Source organism: Notolepis coatsorum (genome assembly GCF_963971535.1).
Source record: "Notolepis coatsorum genome assembly, chromosome: 11".
NCBI classification, from domain to species: Eukaryota; Metazoa; Chordata; class Actinopteri; order Aulopiformes; family Paralepididae; genus Notolepis; species Notolepis coatsorum.
This window is the reverse complement of record NC_140175.1, coordinates 57,621,176-57,643,078: the sequence shown is the minus strand read 5'-3', so window position 1 is coordinate 57,643,078 and position 21,903 is coordinate 57,621,176. Positions and strand designations below refer to the sequence as shown.

General features: G+C 39.0%; 1 protein-coding gene across 1 annotated transcript; it reads left to right on the top strand.

Annotated features, from left to right (window-relative positions):
* The first annotated feature begins 663 nt into the window (after window positions 1–663).
* Window positions 664–21,018, top strand: LOC311237280 (myosin heavy chain, fast skeletal muscle-like). The gene is made up of 41 exons (XM_084325084.1): window positions 664–676; window positions 994–1,038; window positions 2,298–2,516; window positions 2,607–2,750; window positions 2,847–3,003; window positions 3,089–3,116; window positions 3,217–3,325; window positions 3,434–3,526; window positions 3,614–3,677; window positions 3,757–3,855; window positions 3,976–4,079; window positions 4,618–4,756; window positions 5,525–5,643; window positions 5,844–5,993; window positions 7,283–7,453; window positions 7,548–7,848; window positions 8,070–8,140; window positions 8,233–8,320; window positions 8,442–8,559; window positions 8,644–8,767; window positions 10,889–11,025; window positions 11,119–11,374; window positions 11,480–11,722; window positions 11,811–11,987; window positions 12,998–13,143; window positions 13,263–13,353; window positions 13,933–14,322; window positions 14,408–14,534; window positions 14,622–14,740; window positions 14,836–15,032; window positions 15,131–15,314; window positions 15,406–15,571; window positions 15,673–15,797; window positions 15,939–16,247; window positions 17,336–17,539; window positions 19,711–19,836; window positions 19,970–20,140; window positions 20,243–20,347; window positions 20,463–20,558; window positions 20,658–20,789; window positions 20,899–21,018. The coding sequence occupies exons 3-41, from the start codon at window positions 2,310–2,312 to the stop codon at window positions 20,917–20,919; spliced, it is 5,808 nt and encodes a 1,935-aa protein (XP_084181210.1). The 5' UTR covers window positions 664–676; window positions 994–1,038; window positions 2,298–2,309; the 3' UTR covers window positions 20,920–21,018.
* The last annotated feature ends 885 nt before the right edge of the window (window positions 21,019–21,903 follow it).

The following is a 21,903-nucleotide window of genomic DNA, read 5'->3' as shown; positions in this document are numbered from 1 at the left end:
AGTGTTGCATATACGGTGTGCATATATAAGGTGTGCAGACACCATGTGAAGAATGTAAGTATGAAGATGACAGAGAATGATGAGCTTCGAGTACAATGAGGTAGAACAAATATAGACAAATTAATTTCATAAAACATATAAAGCAATAATCAAAAACAACCATGAATATTACATTTCCAATTTTTTTTACCAGCTGCATCATGTACATATATGTATTTTCTCAAAACGGGATATTCCCTGTACATAAAACACTATATATATATAACTTAATTTGTAGATATTGCCACCAGACAAGGTGCTTCCTAATGAAAATGTATATGTAAGGTGATTATATATATTTTATTAGAACATGCAATAGAAATAATAGAATATTAAGTGTATTAGTTCATTCATCTGTTTGATTGTAATTAGTTAAACATAAAACTTATGCTGTAGCAGTTGCTTTGAAGGACTGTTAGACTGACCATATAACTCGTAGTATGTAGTATGGCAGACATGGTCCGACATGACAAAAATAGGGTGCTGTTGTAATACAAATAAAAATAAAAATGCATTTGACCTTTTTGGGGAGATGCCAATATTTAGTTTCCGCTTGGCTTGCAGAATGTGCTCAATATAAGACGGCGGAGAGGGAGATGGAGACAGCGGAGTGAAGATCAGACTGTTCCAGCTGGTGGTAAGTAACACTGATGCTTCAGCTGCCATTCACAGTGAAGGACTTGCACGAGAGATGCTTTAATACTATACATGTTGATGTTGACTGATGAATGAATTAAACTTAATTCAAATAATGTGACTTTGATGGAAATGTGCATACTACTACAGGTAAACTAATCATTTAGAATATTTGAGTCAATGATGAAAGTATGTTAAAAGTAGTTGTGTTTATAATTCAGTGTGATCAAACATAAATTAATTAAGTAAAGAAAGACATTATGTAAAACTCAAGTAATAGAAGAAATAACATCTATAACGGATTCTTCTCTCATGCAGGCTTCTAGATAGTGAAAATTTCCTCTGTGATCGGGTAGCAACAAGGTGAGAACTATAGAACATACTCCAACCTGCCACTATTTCAGCAGTGGTTGTTGGAGGTGAATTTAGATTTGTTTCCACATCCATCCCTAACTTTGTCCTAGTGCAGGCTTCAGAACTTACAATTTGTCTTTCAATAATATTACAATAGACAACAATAGTTTACAATGTATTTGTATTATAGGGGAGATTGTGTTGATTTACCAATGAGCTGTATATGACGTAGTTAGTATCTCCACCAGGCGTTCAGAACTTCAGAAATACACAACTTTATAAATACTACATATAAATATGTAGTAGTTATTATCTCCACCAGGCATTCAGAACTTCAGAAATACAGAAATGTATAAATACTACATATAAATATGTTATCCAGCAGGGGAGGGGCGTATTGTTTTAAATGTAATGGAATTGCTCAGTTATGACAGCTTTATCAAGTTTTCTTTTATCAAATAGATTTTTAAATGCGTGAATAATCTCATGCCAGCTGTGCTTTGTCCATATGTCACAAAACCAAACACCACTAGAATTGTTACTAGGGGATCAGTAAATGTAAATGGCAACTGCAGGGTGGAACAGCGCAAAACCACTTTCGGTCAGTTATCTTTTTCAATAAAAGGGATACATTTTTGGAATGACCTACCAACTGAAATAAAAACACAAATTGATCTGAAAACCTTTAATGAAAAGGTGAAACACTGGCTGAAACAAACAACAAAACCTGGAATCATTGATCACTGATCATACATACTGTAGACATGTAGTACACACAGATAGAGGAATAGACACACATGGACATGTACACACAGATAGAAGAACAGGCACACATAGACAAACATACATACATACCACTACAGTATGTGCATGCATGCACATGGACACACACACACACACACACACACACACCTATATAAACATGCACATACACACGTATTGCCATGAATCAGGGAACACAGATTGTAATTATTGTATGATCATGTGAACAATGTCACTATTTATTATGTCCTCATTTTATAGCTTACTTTTGGTAATGATGATATGTAATGATCACTTTTAAGTAGAAAAGCCTAACCAGGAATAGGGGTTGGACATTTGTCTTGGCTAGAAACCCTACATGCAATACATCTGTATCCTGTTATTGTAACTTGTTACAATGTTTTCTTTTGCATTGTCCATGACAAATAAACGAATAAAAACGTAGAAAATACATCAGCAGAAAATTATATCATAAAATAATTATATACGTTTTTTGTTGTGAACAGGAAACCGCCACCATGAGTACGGACGCAGAGATGGCCGTTTACGGCAAGGCTGCCATTTATCTTCGTAAGCCAGAGGCAGAGAGGCTTGCAGCTCAGACCGCACCATTTGATGCTAAGGCCGCTGCGTACGTGGCTGATAAGGAGGAGCTGTACCTCAAATGTACCATCCTGAAGAAAGACGGTGCCAAAGTCACTGTCAAAGTGCATGACACTCAGGAGGTAAAGTAGGCTGAAGTGTTTCATACAGAATTCAAAGCAATACAACTTGCAGATGAGTTGGTAAACTGACATTGTGTTTCTGTATTTCAGGAGAAAACCGTTAAGGAGGATGATGTTCACCCTATGAACCCTCCCAAGTATGACAAAATTGAGGACATGGCCATGATGACCCATCTCAATGAAGCCTCTGTGTTGTATAACCTCAAAGAGCGTTATGCCGCATGGATGATCTACGTAAGATATTCTCAAATATGAGTAAAAGGTGCAATATTAAATAAATACCCTTAGATAGCCTACTGTAAATATTCTTGAATCTCTATTCCCCTTCAGACCTACTCTGGGCTGTTCTGTGCCACTGTGAACCCCTACAAGTGGCTCCCAGTGTACGACTCGGAGGTTGTAAATGCCTACAGAGGCAAGAAGCGTATGGAGGCTCCACCCCACATCTTCTCTGTCTCTGACAACGCCTTTCAGTTCATGCTTACTGGTATGTCCTGGTCAAGAAAATCCTATGAATTATAATTTTTGGTTTGGTTAAACAGATAAGAAATATATTGCTTTACCTTTCACAGATAGGGAGAACCAGTCTGTCCTTATCACGTAGGTTTCTCATCTATTGTTCATCAAAAATATCAATATAATAATCAAAATAATTTAAATGAGTTTGTGAGTTCCTCTTAATTCAATGATCTATACACAGTGGAGAATCTGGTGCCGGAAAGACTGTGAACACCAAGCGTGTCATCCAGTACTTTGCCACAATCGCAGTGGCTCCTGGTGGAGAGAAGAAGAAAGAATCAAAGATGCAGGTAAAATACTGAGAGAATATACTGAAAATGGAAACCAAACCACAGACATTTTAACAAAGAGTGGACATTTACAGATATGATTGTTAAAATGTGATATTTTAATTATAGGGCTCACTGGAGGATCAGATCATTGCAGCCAATCCCTTGCTGGAGAGTTATGGTAACGCAAAGACTGTGAGGAATGACAACTCCTCTCGCTTTGTAAGTTGAATATACAATTTTCTATTAAATATCACTTGGGCATTACTTGGTTACACAATAATAACACTGTTGTGTTCTTCTGAAAAGGGTAAATTCATCAGAATCCACTTCCTCCCATCTGGCAAACTGTCCAGTGCTGATATTGAAACATGTAAGTATAACATTCACATACAAAATAAACAAGTGACATTATAGGCGGGCCAGATATTTATTATGACAAAACCTCATAGATCTGCTGGAGAAGTCCAGAGTGACCTTTCAGCTTCCAGATGAGAGAGGCTACCACATCTTCTACCAGATGATGACCAACCACAAGCCTGAGCTGATTGGTGAGCTGAATAACTGATTAACCGATAACTGATCTTAATTGTCAACAACAATGGTCCATAATCATTGGACGGAAGCAGATCCTGTCTAACTCATTTGATTCTATGTGTTTTCCACACCAGAAATGACTCTCATCACCAACAACCCCTATGACTTCCCCATGTGCAGTCAGGGTCAGATCACTGTGGCCAGCATTAATGACAATGAGGAGCTGGATGCCACTGATGTGAGTGATGTGTAGTAATATACCTTTTTGTACAGATGTTCCAACTTATTATATTATTTTATATGTTTAAATGTTATTTTAAGAATAATTACATTACATATGCACTTTCTCAAATTGCCATAAGATGGTAAATGATAGAGACACGTTACTTAAAATTAACCAGACCCGTCAGATGGTTTGTTACACAGAAGAACCATCTGGGAAGTAAGTAGTTAGCATGAATTTTCAAGATGGAAATCAAGTCAATACATTGCATTAAAGCAACAGCAATGATGGCTTATCCACTTATCAAAACATTTAAAATAAAAAAAAACGAGTTGGCCTGAAGGAAGCACTATGGAGCTTAAATTTAGAAGGCCTTAATTTCCACACCACAATTCTAATTGACAAGAAACGTTGCTGACATATCCAGCTTTCCTTGCTCTACAAGTGTGCCTTAACCCCCTAGTCCACAATCAAGCTCTTGGTCACTTTTCTGCATGTGGTTGACATTCTTATATATTTTTACTTGTACTTATTTCAACTTCTTTTCATACAGGATGCTATTGATGTTCTGGGCTTCACTGCTGAAGAGAAGAATTATATCTGGAAGCTGACTGGTGCTGTGCTTCACCATGGCAACATGAAGTTCAAGCAGAAGCAGCGTGAGGAGCAGGCTGAGCCTGATGGCACAGAGGGTGAGTATTAAAAGATATAGGTCCACTATTTTTCAAACCAGCTCTTCACAATTTCAATCTCGCACAATCTCACTGATAGCTTTAGTGTTCAGAGACATACCCCTCCACTGCAGCTTATCAGCAGGCTGAGTATTAAAACATAGGTTCACTATTTTTCAAACCAATGTTGTTTCCCATAATTTATAATCATGCATCGCAAAATCTCACTGATATTATTTAGTGTTGAGAAACATACCCCTCCACTGCAGCTTCTCTGGACTTAACACAGTCAAATTGGGCTTTAGTTTTATAGTTTAGACCTTCAAAAACCATGATAAATCTAACATTTGAACTCACAGTATATGTTTACAGTATATGTTTGACTGAAACACAAACCATGCTTTCTATCAGGTTATATTGACTTAATATTGTAAATATGTTCCCTTGGCTACATCCACGCAAGAAGCAAACATTGTGCTCCTAAATTTGTTTTCCCAAGAGGAAAAACTATAGTTTAATCAACGGAAGGAAAAATGTATGTTTGCTATGCAAGTGTACCCCTATGGCATTATTCTGTCTCTTGGCTATATGCTAGTGTAACTCTATGGCATTATTATGTCTCTTTACTATGCTAGCGAAACTCTATGGCATTATGCTGTCTCTTTTCTATGGTAGTGTAATTATGTCATTAATTTGTCTCTTTGCTATGATAGTGTGACACTATGGCATGAATCATGAATCCAATATTCCTGGATATTTCTCCTGAATGCGTTTTATACACATTTTCAGAGGCTGACAAAATCGCCTACCTTTTGGGCCTGAACTCTGCTGACATGCTGAAGGGTCTGTGCTACCCCAAAGTGAAGGTCGGAAACGAGTATGTCACCAAGGGACAGACTGTGCCTCAGGTGAGCAAGATACATTACATCCTTCCCTTTCTATGTATTTCACACACAGGTCACAGCAAATATGTTGCTTCACATTTTCCTGTATACACTATTTCCAAAGCAACATTTTGGAGAGTGTGTGCAAGTGGCAGACTGGCAGCATTGGAGTGCTAATGTATGTAGATACATGCATTTTAATTCAATCAAATCACCTTTTTCAGGTAAATAACTCTGTTATGGCCCTGGCCAAGTCCATCTATGAGAGGATGTTCTTGTGGATGGTCATCCGTATCAACCAGCAACTGGACACCAAGATGCCAAGATCGTCTTACATTGGTGTGCTGGACATTGCTGGTTTTGAGATATTTGATGTAAGTATGCATTTATAGCAATCTATGGACTACCTAATTTCATGGAAAGACATTTGCTCAAGTAATATAGGAGATTAAGCTAATATATGGTGAGGGACCACTGGGGACCACTGGCACTTATATGCACATGTTTTGGGATTGCCCACCAGTAGTTTGTTTTTGGAAATCCTTAACAACTAAACTTTCAAACATATGTAACTTGACAATCCCATTGACAGCAGCGACACTACTCCTAAATTATATATAATACTAATAATAATAATAATAATAATAATAATAATAATAATAATAATAATAATAATAAATGTATTTTATAGAGCGCTTCTCAGTAACCCGAAGTAGCTGACAGTAGGCAGAGAGAAAAAAAACAAAGAAACAAAAACAAAACATAGAACCACAGGGGAAACAGGGAACAATATGAAATACACAGGAACATAGAGCCACAGTAACAAAGAACAACAAGAGGTTGGAGGAGGGTGGTTATGGATAGGGAAGGTTAAATGCTAGGGAGAACAGGTGGGTTTTGACTATCACTACTACCGGCATCCTTACAACAAAAAAGAATCATTCTGGCGGGCGTCACTGCAGCCAAGAAGCTGATAGCCATGAGGTGAAAAGAACCTGAGAAACTCGCCATGATTAATTGGTCTCTGACCCTGCTGGATATCATTTATATGGAAATCTTTACTGCACATGTGATTGTGGTTGGACAGGCCACCATTGAACTTTGGGTCTCAGCGGCCTGGAAAGTTAAAGCCACAATCTAGTGGCGGAGCGGGGTCGGGGTGTTGGTCCTGGGGGGGGGGGGGGGGGGGGGGGGTGAGAGTGGGGGAGGAAATGTCTTTTGTGGTGTTTTTGTGGTGTCTGTAATAGTATAAGTAGATTTTTTATGTTTTTATGTTCTGTATTTATTATTTTTATTATTGCTAATGTCATTATTGTTATTATTAATGTGGTATTGTGAGGTATTGTTATTATTATTATTATTATTATTATTATTATTATTATTATTATTATTATTATTATTATTATTATTATTATTATTATTATTATTATTATTATTATTATTATTATTATTATTATTATTATTATTATTATTATTATTATTATTATTATTATTATTATTATTATTATTATTATTATTATTATTATTATTATTATTATTATTATTATTATTATTATTGTATTGTCTTTGTCTTGTTTTGTGTATAACTTTTTTTTTATTTATTTTTTTAGATTTGATCAAAAAAAAGGAGAGATTAGGCTAATATATTTTCCCCCACTGACAGTACAACAGCATGGAGCAGCTTTGCATCAACTTCACCAATGAGAAACTGCAACAGTTCTTCAACCACACCATGTTTGTCCTGGAGCAAGAGGAGTACAAGAAGGAGGGTATTATCTGGGAGTTCATTGACTTCGGAATGGACTTGGCTGCCTGCATTGAGCTCATTGAGAAGGTACACCATAATGTTGTGACTTATTAAAATATTCCTTAGAATGCCACAAGGTGTGTCTAAATTATCTGTATATCTCTTTTCCACTTTTATAAAGCCCATGGGCATCTTCTCCATCCTTGAAGAGGAGTGCATGTTCCCCAAGGCGTCTGACATGAGCTTCAAGAACAAGCTGTTTGACCAACATCTTGGCAAGAACAAAGCATTTGAGAAACCTAAACCTGCCAAGGGCAAGGCTGAGGCCCACTTCTCCATGGTCCACTATGCTGGAACTGTGGATTACAATGTCACTGGATGGCTGGACAAGAACAAGGATCCACTGAACGATTCGGTGATGCAGCTTTACCAGAAGTCTTCCGTTAAACTGCTGCCTGTACTGTATCCTGCTGCAGTTGAAGGTACGTCATTATGAGAAATGTACTTTTAAGTGTGATTATAAAATGCTTTACTTTGGTCTAAGAGACAATTATCTCAACTGCTATGTATCCTCTGTGTCATACAACATGTATTTTCAATTCTATGAATTAAATTACATTGTCCAACAAAAATGTCTAATAATAATTCGATTTAGATAATAATGTTGAATCTATAAACTGATGATGTATTATCAAATTAATAGAGACTGGTGGCGCAAAGAAGGGCGGCAAGAAGAAGGGTGGCTCCATGCAGACTGTGTCCTCCCAGTTCAGGGTAAGATGTAACAACAACACTGTGACTTTTTGGAATTAAATACAATTAATTGCTTTTCGTGAATAATATTTGGTTTTGATATGTATCTACAGGAGAACTTGGGCAAGCTGATGACCAACTTGAGGGCCACCCATCCTCACTTTGTGCGTTGCCTGATTCCCAATGAGTCAAAGACTCCAGGTGCACTAACAGTTAACATAATGTTTGTGTCTTAATATGATTTGCTTTAGTGATTTAGTGTAGTATAGTGGTAATGAGTAATTACATTGTCGTAATAATCATGAAAACATCTTCTCTTTAGGTCTGATGCAGAACTTCCTGGTTATCCACCAGCTGAGGTGTAATGGTGTACTGGAGGGTATCAGAATCTGCAGAAAGGGATTCCCCAGCAGAATCCCATATGCTGACTTCAAGCAGAGGTATCCATGGCATTAACTCTCAACAAACTTTGAAACTTACAACTGCCTAAGTGCTGAACATGACCATGAACTCTTTCACAAAAGGTACAAAATACTGAATGCCAGTGTCATCCCTGATGGTCAGTTCATGGACAACAAGAAGGCCTCTGAGAAGCTGCTTGGTTCAATTGATGTGGAACACGAAGACTACAAGTTTGGGCACACCAAGGTAAATAAAATACAAAATGTTGATTGACTTAATTGAATATGATGGCCTGAGAGAAGTCTCAATACTGACTGTATGGAGGGTGTCCAGTATAACCTAATAACCAGATAATTACATACAATTTATTTTCTTAATATATCAAACAAATCGTCGTATTTACCTGCTGAATCCAATTAGACTAAGACATTTATGAGTCGGGTACTGCCCTAGTAAATTAACTGCAATTATACTGGATAATTTACCGCCTTGATTAATTTGGGTTAGGGTGCAAACAACCACATCCTGGTCCACCTGTTTGAGGTGGTCTCAGTCTGCTTCCAAGGAAACCCTGGAGTGGTTTGTTTGATGTGTGAAAGATATCTGAAAAATATACCTGAAAAACTGAACATTTAATAAGCTGATTGGACAGTTTTCCATTTATTTTCAAATATACACGTTTTCATCATCTATTAATCACAATGCTATTATTTCCGCTGTGAGGTCAAAATAGCCATATAATGTTGTGATACTTTATGCATGCATAATTGCATGCATAATTCAGATCACAGTAGTGTATAAAAGTAATCACCAAAAACATTTTTGTCAGATGAAAGCAACAGTTGTGATTGGCAAAATGGCAACACATTTTCACTCACACATTCACACACCGATTGTAGAGGCAACCATGCAAGGTGCCAACCTGCTCATCGGGAACAATTAGGGGTTAAGTGTCTTGCTCAAAGACATTTTGACACGCTGCCCGGGAGGAGTGGGAATTACCAGACGACTGTTCGACCCCCTGAACCACTGTCGCTCGCCCCCGCAACATTGGAGGGTCAAGAAAAGACGGCGAAGGCTGGGAAAGATCAATAGGAAAACAAAGTCGCTCAGAACTATGCATGATCTGTGCAAGCCAAAGCGGAGATCACTATATTATATAGGTTCATTAGCACTCAAAATTATGTCCAATGTTTGTTTTTTAATTGGCTAAATGAATATGAAACAAAAGCAAAAGAATACAAGCTTCCAAAATAATACAAAATGTCCCTTTTGATTCAGACAATTGCAAACAAGCTTATGTGTGAAAATGACCTAAATTTGGATTCTCTTAAGTTTGATGTTGACATTGTTGGAGATTAATATGAAGTGAATGGCATTTAGTACGTAGTAATAATAATAATAATAATAATAATAATAATAATAATAATAATAATAATAATAATAATAATAATAATAATAATAATAATAATAATAATAATAATAATAATAATAATAATAATAATAATAATAATAATAATAATAATAATAATAATAATAATAATAATAATAATAATAATAATAATAATAATAATAATAATAATAATAATAATAATAATAATAATAATAATAATAATAATAATAATAATACACTATATTTGTATAGCACCTTTCATATAGAAACTGCAGCTCAAAGTGCTTCACAACAGAAAAAAAGACAGGCATAAAATGAGCACATAAAGTGCAGACATATCAAATCACAGTTTTTCACATTAGGATCTAACATCCCAACAGGTCACCTTGTTTATGGTTTGATTCAGTTTTAAATAAACAATAATAAAAAGAGTAAGATAAAATAGACAGAGTAAAATAGCACAGTGCAATAATATAGTAGAATATAATAGATAATTTTTTTTTTACAGTGCAATAAAATAGTTATGGATTACTGTTCAACAGTTCAAAGTCATCTTTAGCTTCTCTGTTTGGTATCCACACTTTAAAACTTGACAGTCTTCCCTCCTGTTTTATACCCACTTTGACCCTTCGAACCTCCCACTCAGGGCAAACCTCCGTTACAGGGCACAGTTCCCTCTCTCAGGGTGCAGTTATAGGCCTGAGTCCTACACAGTTTTAAAGCCCAACAGTCTCTTGTTTGATACCCACACAGTTTATTACCTGACAGTTTTAAACCTGTAATAAAAAGACAGAGTAAAATAATACAGTGCAATAAAATAGTAGTATTGAAATTAATCACATGATAACATTTTCAGTGATAATGTCATCTATGAAAAATCCATGCCTGAGTTTTATAAAAAAAAAAATGCTGGCATTATCCCATGAATAAAAACCAACAAAGTCATATATGAATATGTCATTCATCTTATTCAGGTGTTCTTCAAAGCTGGTCTGCTGGGTGTCCTTGAAGAGATGAGAGATGAAAAGCTGGCTAGTCTGGTCAGAATGACTCAGTCTCTTTGCCGTGGTTTCCTCATGAGGAGGGAGTTTGTGAAGATGACGGCGAGAAGGCACGTTGAAAACAGCCACATTCTAAATACATTGTTATGTTAAAAAACATGCTAACATTTATTTATTATATAACAGCAACTCTTTTTTCACAGGGAAGCTATTTATTCTATCCAATACAACATCCGCTCATTCATGAATGTCAAAACCTGGCCATGGATGAAGGTTTACTACAAGATCAAGCCTCTTCTGAAGACTGCAGAGACTGAGAAGGAGCTGGCTAACATGAAGGAGAACTATGAGAAGATGAAGACAGACCTGGCCGCTGCTCTGGCTAAGAAGAAGGAGTTGGAGGTGAAGCTGGTGTCTCTTCTCCAAGAGAAGAATGATCTGGGGCTGCTAGCGGCATCTGTAAGTAGACTTCATCTGTCTAGAAACTGTTGATATATGTACATTAAACGGTCTCTCTGTTTTTGTCATATAGATAATAATATTATCATTATTATTGTGCCCTAGGAATCAGATAATCTGTCAGATGCTGAGGAGAGATGTGAGGGACTTATCAAGAGTAAGATCCAGCTTGAGGCCAAACTCAAAGAGACAACTGAGAGACTGGAAGATGAGGAGGAAATTAATGGTGAGCTGACTGCCAAGAAGAGGAAACTGGAGGATGAATGCTCTGAGCTCAAGAAGGACATTGATGACCTGGAGCTCACCTTGGCCAAAGTGGAGAAGGAGAAACATGCCACTGAGAACAAGGTTCATAAGTATTCACTCTGGCTAACTTATCAAACAATAACATAAAAATCATTCATTTATGATAACATGATTTGTTTTCCTTATTCAGGTGAAGAACCTGACTGAGGAGATGGCCGCTCAGGATGAGAGCGTTGCTAAGCTGACAAAGGAGAAGAAAGCCCTCCAAGAGGCACATCAGCAGACTCTTGATGACCTGCAGGCAGAGGAAGACAAAGTCAACACTCTGACCAAGGCCAAGACCAAGCTTGAGCAGCAAGTGGATGATGTGAGTTATGAGTTATATCAAAATGTGGAATAAAACAAGCAGGACATTTGAGATGAGCTGTGACCAATTTGACATCAGGAAATGTTACATTTACAGTTTCTTGCTGCCTGGAAATGTCTTTTAACCTGAGCACTGTATCCATTATCTTTATGCAATTATGTCATTGGAAGATCAGTGTAGACTAATGATAGCTGAATATGTGTATAAAGTTATGGCTTTTCAAAGTTGGACATTTGGGCTATTGATTATAGCATCACTATTCGTGTGATATTTGTAGTGAGGCATTGCCAGACCAATATCTTTATTTCATGTCTCTATTATGATTTCTGTGAATATGGACATCATGTGAATGAAACAAACTTTTTCCCATCATGGAGCCAATCTGACAAAGTGTTCCTGAGAAGGAGCCTAGACACATACTCTAGATGCACAGCAAATGTGGTGAGAATTGGGTGAATTGGCTTGGAGGGGTAGGGGGGAAAAGCAATTTTCCAGAAATTCTAAATGGCAGAAAATGCAATATGGCAGACATGGGTGGTCCTACTGGTGAAGTTGTAGACTAAAGATAGCTAGATATGACTACAAAGTGTGTCAGTTGGATTTATGGTGTAAAAGTAATGCCTTTTCAAAGTTGTACATTTTGACCTTTGATTGTAGCACCAACATATGTGACCAGGTATGGACTTCAGGGTCATGTTGAGGGATCTTCATTTTTTTTTTTACATATTGTGAAAGTACAGATTCATACCTTAAAAATAAGCCATCACTTGAACATTTTGGTGGGATATTTTTCAAGCTACATCCTATGAATCATGGAGATATCAGTAAACGCATTCAGAGATGAATGGTCTTCGAACTGCACCAATAGCTGTAGCACCAATGTCTCCATCATGTACTATGTCTTGGCAAACAACATTTTAATGTTTGGGACGGTCCAACCAACTTACGTTAGCTGCTTGATCAAATCTAAAAACCATATTGTTGACCAATTTCTGAACTTAACTTCACAGCTTGAAGGTTCTCTTGAGCAAGAGAAGAAGCTCCGCATGGACCTTGAGAGAACCAAGAGGAAGCTTGAAGGTGACCTGAAACTGGCTCAAGAATCCATCATGGATCTGGAGAATGACAAGCAGCAGTCTGATGAGAAGATCAAGAAGTAATATATATTGGATTTCACTTATATACTGTATATTTTCTCATGTATGACATAATATACCAAGTGTGTGAAGATGAGGTGGACACACTATGTTATACTGTTTTCTATCAATCTTATAGGAAGGACTTTGAAACTGCCCAGTTGCTTAGCAAGATTGAGGATGAACAGTCCCTGGGTGCTCAGCTTCAGAAGAAGATCAAGGAGCTTCAAGTGAGCAATGTGTTATTTTAACTCTTTTGTACATCATCTTTGCTAAACATCCAATTCTGCTGAGAGGTGGACATTTATTCCTTGAAATGTCCAGTGTCAAAGTAATGCCACATAGTAAACTTTCCAAATCAATGCCTTATTTTATAAGGCAACTGATTACTATTGATTTTCAATTGTAAGTACCTTGCAATTACAGTCAGTAGCAGCATCACAATTAAGGCTAAGGAAGACACTTTATTATTGCCACACAACAGATAATGTTAATTGTTTTGGTAAGGTGTGGTAGCTTACTTCCAGTGCAAAACCACCAAGGTGATGTTAGGTGGATTATATAATCATTCCGTTCTAGGTTTCGAGGTAAAGCTATTTGCTGGAACACAGCAACTAATGTTTCCAGTGCAAATTGATCGAATGTATTATACAGAGTGTGTTCCAGGCATTAGTCAGACCATAGTATCCAGGTTTTTGTGAAAATTGTGTTATTTGTTGATACAAAAAAAGTTTAACTGCCCCTTGTGCATATGCAAATTCTTGATCTCTTTCCATGCATTAATTATATGAATATTACACATTTTAAAGGCCCGCATTGAAGAGCTGGAAGAGGAAATTGAAGCTGAACGTGCTGCTCGTGCCAAGGTTGAGAAAACGAGAGCTGACCTCGCCAGGGAACTTGAAGAGATCTCCGAGAGGCTTGAGGAGGCTGGTGGAGCCACTGCTTCTCAGATTGAGATGAACAAGAAGCGTGAGGCTGAGTTCCAGAAGCTGCGTCGTGACCTTGAGGAGTCCACCCTGCAGCATGAAGCCACCGCATCTGCTCTCCGCAAGAAGCAGGCTGACAGTGTTGCAGAGCTGGGAGAGCAGATTGACAACCTCCAGCGTGTCAAGCAGAAGCTGGAGAAGGAGAAGAGTGAATACAAGATGGAGATTGATGACCTCTCCAGCAACATGGAAGCTGTTGCTAAGGCTAAGGTATACTAATTTACACAGTACATATACAATCATGTGCAGAACACATGTCTGGAGAATGACTCAACTGATTCAATATTAATTACAGGGAAATCTTGAGAAGATGAGCCGCACCCTTGAGGACCAACTTAGTGAACTCAAGGCCAAAAGCGACGAGAATGTGCGCCAGATAAATGATGTCAGCGCTCAGAGAGCAAGACTCCTGACTGAGAATGGTAAGTTTTCCTATTTAGAAAATGCAGTTTTGTGTTCATAGTATATAATATATTTTCTTTACTAAATAAATCAAATTTCAAATGCAGGTGAGTTTGGTCGTCAGCTTGAAGAGAAAGAAGCCCTTGTCTCCCAGCTGACCAGAGGCAAGCAGGCCTTCACTCAGCAGATTGATGAGCTGAAGAGGCAGGTTGAGGAGGAGGTTAAGGTGAGGAGAATCTTCTTAAAAAGGTATGACAGATCATTTTCTTTGAATTATTATTGTCTCTAATGTAATTTGACTTATTTCAATAACCTTTTTAGGCTAAGAATGCCCTTGCCCATGGGGTTCAATCAGCCCGCCATGACTGTGACCTTCTGAGGGAGCAGTTTGAGGAGGAGCAGGAGGCCAGGGCTGAGCTGCAGCGTGGAATGTCCAAGGCCAACAGTGAGGTAGCCCAGTGGAGGGCCAAGTATGAAACTGATGCTATCCAGCGCACAGAGGAGCTTGAGGAGGCAAAGTAAGTCAATGTTGTTATTTTCTTCTGCCCATTTCAACAAACAGTTAATTTTGTTGAAATATTATATTACATTGGTACATTTAACAACTGTTTACCAGGAAAAAGCTGGCGCAGCGCCTTCAGGAGGCTGAGGAGCAGATTGAGGCTGTGAACTCCAAGTGTGCCTCTCTGGAAAAGACCAAACAGAGACTCCAGGGTGAGGTGGAGGACCTCATGATTGATGTGGAGAGGGCCAATGGTCTGGCTGCCAACCTTGACAAGAAGCAGAGGAACTTTGACAAGGTACATTGATATTCATGACTTTAACTAAGGACATGTATTGAGAATTTGTGCCTCCAAATACTAGGTTACATTTCTTTAAATTACTTTGCAGGTCCTGGCAGAGTGGAAGCAAAAGTTTGAGGAGGGCCAGGCAGAGCTGGAGGGAGCTCAGAAAGAGACTCGTTCTCTTAGCACTGAGGTATTCAAGATGAAGAACTCATATGAGGAGGCTCTGGATCAGCTGGAGACCCTGAAGCGCGAGAACAAGAACCTGCAGCGTGAGTCCAAAAGAAAACCTTATTACCATGATAGATGTAGATGAATACACTAGGAAAGCTGGAATGTAGTATATCGTATCCCTGTTTTGTGGTATCTACAGAGGAGATCTCAGACCTGACTGAACAGATTGGTGAGACTGGAAAGAGCATCCATGAGCTGGAGAAGGCCAAGAAGACAGTGGAAACTGAGAAATCAGAGATCCAAACAGCCCTTGAGGAAGCTGAGGTAAAATATATCCTGGAGAGCTCTACATTATAATGTTATTTTGTTTGTAAATTAAGTTTTTACAGTTAATCAAAGAATGTATCTATATCCAATATTACATTCAAAAGCCAATTAGGACTATATGTTGGATGTATTTTTAAGGGAACTCTGGAACATGAAGAGTCCAAGATTCTGCGTGTCCAGCTGGAGCTCAACCAGATTAAGGGTGAGGTTGACAGGAAGCTGGCAGAGAAAGATGAGGAGATGGAGCAGATCAAGAGGAACAGCCAGAGGGTGATTGACTCCATGCAGGGCACTCTGGATTCTGAGGTCAGGAGCAGGAATGATGCCCTGAGAATCAAGAAGAAGATGGAGGGAGACCTGAATGAGATGGAGATCCAGCTGAGTCATGCCAACCGCCAGGCTGCTGAGGCCCAGAAGTCACTGAGGAATGTTCAGGGACAGCTCAAGGTACTGCATGAGGACTTTATTTTTTCTCTTTATTCTCTCCTAATCATTGTTCCTACTTCGATTATAGTCCTGTTTTTCTTGCTAGAAGTTGTTAGGCCAGGTTATTTATGTATCTACGTCACTTATGTAACACAATAGTTTACTGTTGGCATATATATCTATTGATTATTTATTATTGTTCACTCTTATAAAAAAACAAACCTGAACCCTAAAGCTTTAGTCTTACTCCTGACTCGCATATCTCTTTGTCAAGATGGTGGCTCGCTCATAAACTCTTCTTTCTATTTCCCCATCTAAACGGTTCATTAAAATATGTTTCTGACATCTTAGAGGTGACAAATAAGATATACAATTGTTGAATCTGTAATCAGCAATTTTAGAGTTTGATAAGAATTTTGTGAACAAGGAAGTAGAGCCAAAACTACCTGTTTGAGGCTGACTGAACCTGACTGATGAATGACATAGCCTGTATAATTGTAACTAGGTGCTTTTTGACCATAAAACATGCACATGTTTGTAAAGAGACTATGAAAATATGAATGTATGAAATGGCCATAATATGGGCTCTTTAAATAAATAAAGTGCTCATATTCCACAGCTTCCTGAAACTGAAAAGCATCAAAGCATAGTCTTTAGGGTATACCTACTGTGGTGGAACCGGAGAGATGAATCATGCGCATGGTGAAATCTTCTTCGTTGATATAAATGTATTGTTAAAACATGGCTAATCAAATATAATTTAGGTTAGGGGTTAGGAGGATTTTACTTTCTCTGGCCCGGAGAATCGGTCAAGCACCCCCCTCAATCTGTGGGATTGTCTTTTAAACTATCTGGGAGGAAAGGGGGCGGAGGAGGGATGACCAGGTGAGGGGCGAGGAAAGGAGGGTGTTAACAGAAGGCATTGAAAGGAAATTCCACAATACAAAGACACAGTGGTCATCCTCACTAAGGGCATGATGCTAATACAGTACCTTTAGTGTTACAGACTTTCCCATTCAAAATAACTCCAGTGCCGGTTGCCCCTCATGCTAAATGTAGCCAGATTCTGATATTTTCTGATCATTTCTATCACCATCTTTTAACACCAGGATGCCCAACTACACCTTGATGATGCTCTCAGAGCACAGGAAGACCTGAAGGAGCAGGCTGCTATGGTTGACCGTAGAAATGGACTCATGGTGGCTGAGATCGAGGAGCTGAGAGCTGGTCTGGAGCAGACAGAAAGAGGCCGCAAAGTGGCTGAGCAGGAACTGGTGGACGCCAGTGAACGTGTTGGACTGCTGCACTCTCAGGTAAATAAAAACAACTATCTGATCACTAGTTTTTTAGTCAGGGCCGCCTGGGAGAAATGCGAGGCCCTGTGCGAGATTTAACGCCCCCCCCCCCCCCCCCCCCCCCCCAAAAGGTTAAAAAAATTTAAAAAAAATTATATATATGTATATATATTTTTTATTTTTATTTTTTTTATACAGTCAACATATTCTTAAATAATAGCGCTGCCCGAGGCGGGGCATGATACAGTCAACATATAGCAAAAGAGAGAGCGAGAGAGAGCTCCCGTTCTACAGTCAATATACAGTGTACAGAGAGAGAGAGAGAGAGAGACACATTGGAAAGAAATTGAAATGCTATTTGGCCCTAAACAGAGAGTACACAGTGGCAGAATACCTGAGCACTGTGACTGAAGATCCTTGACTATACAGACTCAGCGAGCACAGCCTAGCCATCGAGAAAGGCCGCCATAGGCAGACTGTGTGTGTTAGAAAGAGAGAGAGAGAGAGAGAGAGCATGTGTGTTAGGGAGAGAGCATGTATGAGAGAGAGAGAGAGAGAGAGAGAGAGAGAGAGAGAGAGAGAGAGAGAGAGAGAGAGAGAGAGAGAGAGAGAGAGAGACATGTGTGTGTGTTAGAGAGAGAGCATGTATGAGAGATAAAAAAGGACAAAGATCAACACTTAAATCCAAAGAGAAGAGGGTCTATAGAGAAACCAAAGCAGCAAGGAGCCAATGGCCGACATCAGCTAAATAGGCTAGCCAGGTACTGTGACACACACAGCTTTGGCCAACGGCCCAACGCTACCCAAGCTACACAAACGACCAAGACATTCACACACAGCACATGTCGTATCTCCAAATGTTGTGAAGTAGCATATGTTTTGCCTGGAAAAAAACATCGTTATTAACAAAACATTCGGGAGGGGAAGGAAGGAAGAGTGGGGTAATGTCATGACATTTTCATTAATCTTACCTGCACCAAGGAACGCAGGGCGAAAGGCCGTAACACAGGTCTCCACGTTGACGAAAGGCCTCTCGCTGTCGGGACAAAATAAGCTGCTGCCAGAGCCTTGTCATGGTGCAGGCCCGACTACATCTTCTGTCAAAGATGATGTCGTAGTCAGAGTGCCAGAACCCCCTGCTATTCTCACAGCTAATGTCAATGGTCGTAGCACAAGCTAACAGCTAACTCAAGGCTAACTGATAGCATCAAACGAACGTTCCCAGCCGAGCGCAGCCAGCAGTTAACGTCGAAGGTAAACAGCTAACTGGCTAACAGTTAGCTCAATCAGGCACCTGGCTGTATGTAGCCGCATAGCTTGCTTCTGCGTTAGCTAATGGTTAGCACAAGCTAACAGCTAATTAGCTAACAGCTGATTGAGCTAACTGTTAGCCAGTTAGCTGTTTAGCTTCGACGTTAACTTCTGGCTGCGCTCGGCTGGGAACGTTCGTTTGATGCTATCAGTTAGCCTTGAGTTAGCTGTTAGCTTGTGCTAACCATTAGCTAACGCAGAAGCAAGCTATGCGGCTACATACAGCCAGGTGCTGACACCAGGCACACACCGTTAGCTACTAGTAGTACTATTAGCTAGTCGACCAGTTTGGCTCCAGAGAGAGAGAGAGAGAGATAGGTCCACGGCGGGAATATAATAATAGTTGACTCACCATAACGCAGTATCAATGCGGCGCCAATGGTAAAGTTGGAAGGAGACTTTCTTGGCCCACGGTGTAATTTCTTCTGATTCATGCTGCTTTTGAAAAGACATCCACTGGCTCCTCTGAATAGCGCTGAATTATCTACCTCGTGTGTCTTCTTCTTCTTCTATTTGGTATTACGGCGGACAGGAGAAGAGCCCGGGCCGGAAACACTAGCCTAAAATCTGTAGAGCAGCAAAGCCGCAGAAACCGGAAAACTGCAGTCTGCAGAGCCGCAGAGGCAGGAACAAGTCAGACACATTCTACAAACGTGTCTAATGTGAAATATATAAGCATATAAGCAAAACTAGATTTTAGGTCTGTGATGAAAAAGGGCCTCGCGGGAAGGGGGGCCTCGCAAAAAAAAAAAAAAAAAAAAAAAAAAAAAAAAACTGCTCGCACACCCCCTGAGGCGGCCCTGTTTTTAGTCATGTGTTATTTGGGTTATGTGTGAGCCATCCTTGAAACTCTTATCTGTATAATGTTTTTCTTTTAGAACACCAGCCTTCTGAACACCAAGAAGAAGATTGAGACTGACCTGGTCCAAGTCCAGGGTGAAGTAGATGACAGTGTTCAGGAAGCCAGGAATGCAGAGGAAAAGGCCAAGAAGGCCATCACTGATGTGGGTTTACATTTCATATGAGTTTCTTTATGGCCAAGAAGGTCATCACTGATCATTAGTTTTCTTCATATAATTTCGGACAACAATGTGACATTTTCTCATTTCTAGTGAATACAAATTATTTATCTTCTAGGCTGCTATGATGGCTGAGGAGCTGAAGAAGGAGCAGGACACCAGTTCTCACCTGGAGAGGATGAAGAAGAACCTGGAGGTCACAGTCAAGGACCTGCAGCACCGCCTGGATGAGGCTGAGAATCTGGCCATGAAGGGGGGCAAGAAGCAGCTCCAGAAACTGGAATCCAGAGTAAGATTAAATAATAGCCACATGTCAAGATATATATTGTTGAACTAATGTAGGACAATTACAGAGAAAAGTGGATTCTTAATATATGATTCAATTATGAAGGTGCGTGAGCTTGAAGGAGAGGTTGAGGCTGAGCAGAGACGCGGAGTTGATGCTGTTAAAGGTGTCCGCAAATATGAGAGGAGAGTGAAGGAACTCACCTACCAGGTACGACATATTTACATTCATGGCAAGTTCATGACAAGTTGGTCATCAGCATTGCTACCTTATTTAGCTGACATTAAAATATTCATTCAAATTCATATTTCCATGCTTCCATTAGACTGAGGAGGACAAGAAGAATGTTTCCAGACTGCAAGATCTGGTCGACAAGCTGCAGCTCAAGGTTAAGACCTACAAGAGGACAGCTGAGGAAGCGGTACGTTGTTTTATATCAAAATGCTCTACTTGTCTTTCTTATGCTTTTCATTCTACTCTTAGTATTCCTAAGTAATACTGATCTATGAAACTTCCACAGGAGGAGCAGGCCAATGGTCACCTGTCCAAGTGCAGGAAGGTTCAGAATGAGCTGGAGGAGGCTGAGGAGCGTGCTGACATTGCTGAGACCCAGGTCAACAAGCTGAGAGCTAAGACCCGTGACGCTGGCAAGGTGAATATGAATATGTTATCTGTGAACATACATACAGTGAATTCTAAGTGTGATAAGACTCAAAACGTTCCAATAAATATTGTCTAAATGTCTTCCTTGTCCTTCACAGGGAAAAGAAGCTGCTGAATAAGTCTCCTAATCCGGAACATTGAAAACATGTTATATATTGTACAGTAATATGACAACATTATATGTCTACTGTATTCCAATAAATGTTGCTATAAACAATATTTATTTTATCCTTTGTTTCATTACCCTGTCCCAAAATGTTTTATTTGGTTTGGTCTGTCAAAACTTCCCATTTAGTAAAACATACCAGTAGGTGCGTTTATAGACTAAGAATGAGTCACCATGAGTTTGGTCATATACCACTGGTCCCACTTTTCAGAAAGTAATTTTTTACTCAGACAGAGATAACAATAAAAACATCCAATATAATATGGGGTTCATCACAATTTTAAATCATTTATAAAATACGACAAAAACATAGGTTAAAAGAGAAGAAAATAAAGAGATCAAATGAATGGCAGTTTTCCATCAATGGCCTTCAAGATAAACAGATACCAATGCCCATTTGGCCTCTCTGATACAGAAGACCAACCCACCTTATCATACAGGATGCAATGATGAGTGCATAGATGAGATGTTTCTGAATGTAGAAAAATAACATACATTTAGTTTGACTAGCATTGAGCACCAGTTTAAGCTTGATGAGAGCTTCCTGCAGAGATTCAACGGAATGTTGAAGGTTATCTTTTGCTAGCTGAACAGAGTCACCAATACAATCAATTATAGTATAATAAATCCACATACAAATGGGCTTGACAACCAATCAACATACTATATTTTTTAAATAATAATGTAAATGTAAATGTATATACTGTAAATAGTGAAGAGGACAAGACTGCAAATCGAACCTTATGGCGCTACTTTAGTTATAGATAGAAATTCAGATCAGATATTCTTAATTTCAGATATTGATTGAAGAAGTGTTTTTAGTCGACAGCAAACAATTGGACGGGTTTCGGCTGTCCTAACTGTGGTGGGAAGTTCGTTCCACCATTGTGGGGCAAGTACCGAGAATAGGCGGCTTCTCTTTGATGACCCTCCCGGT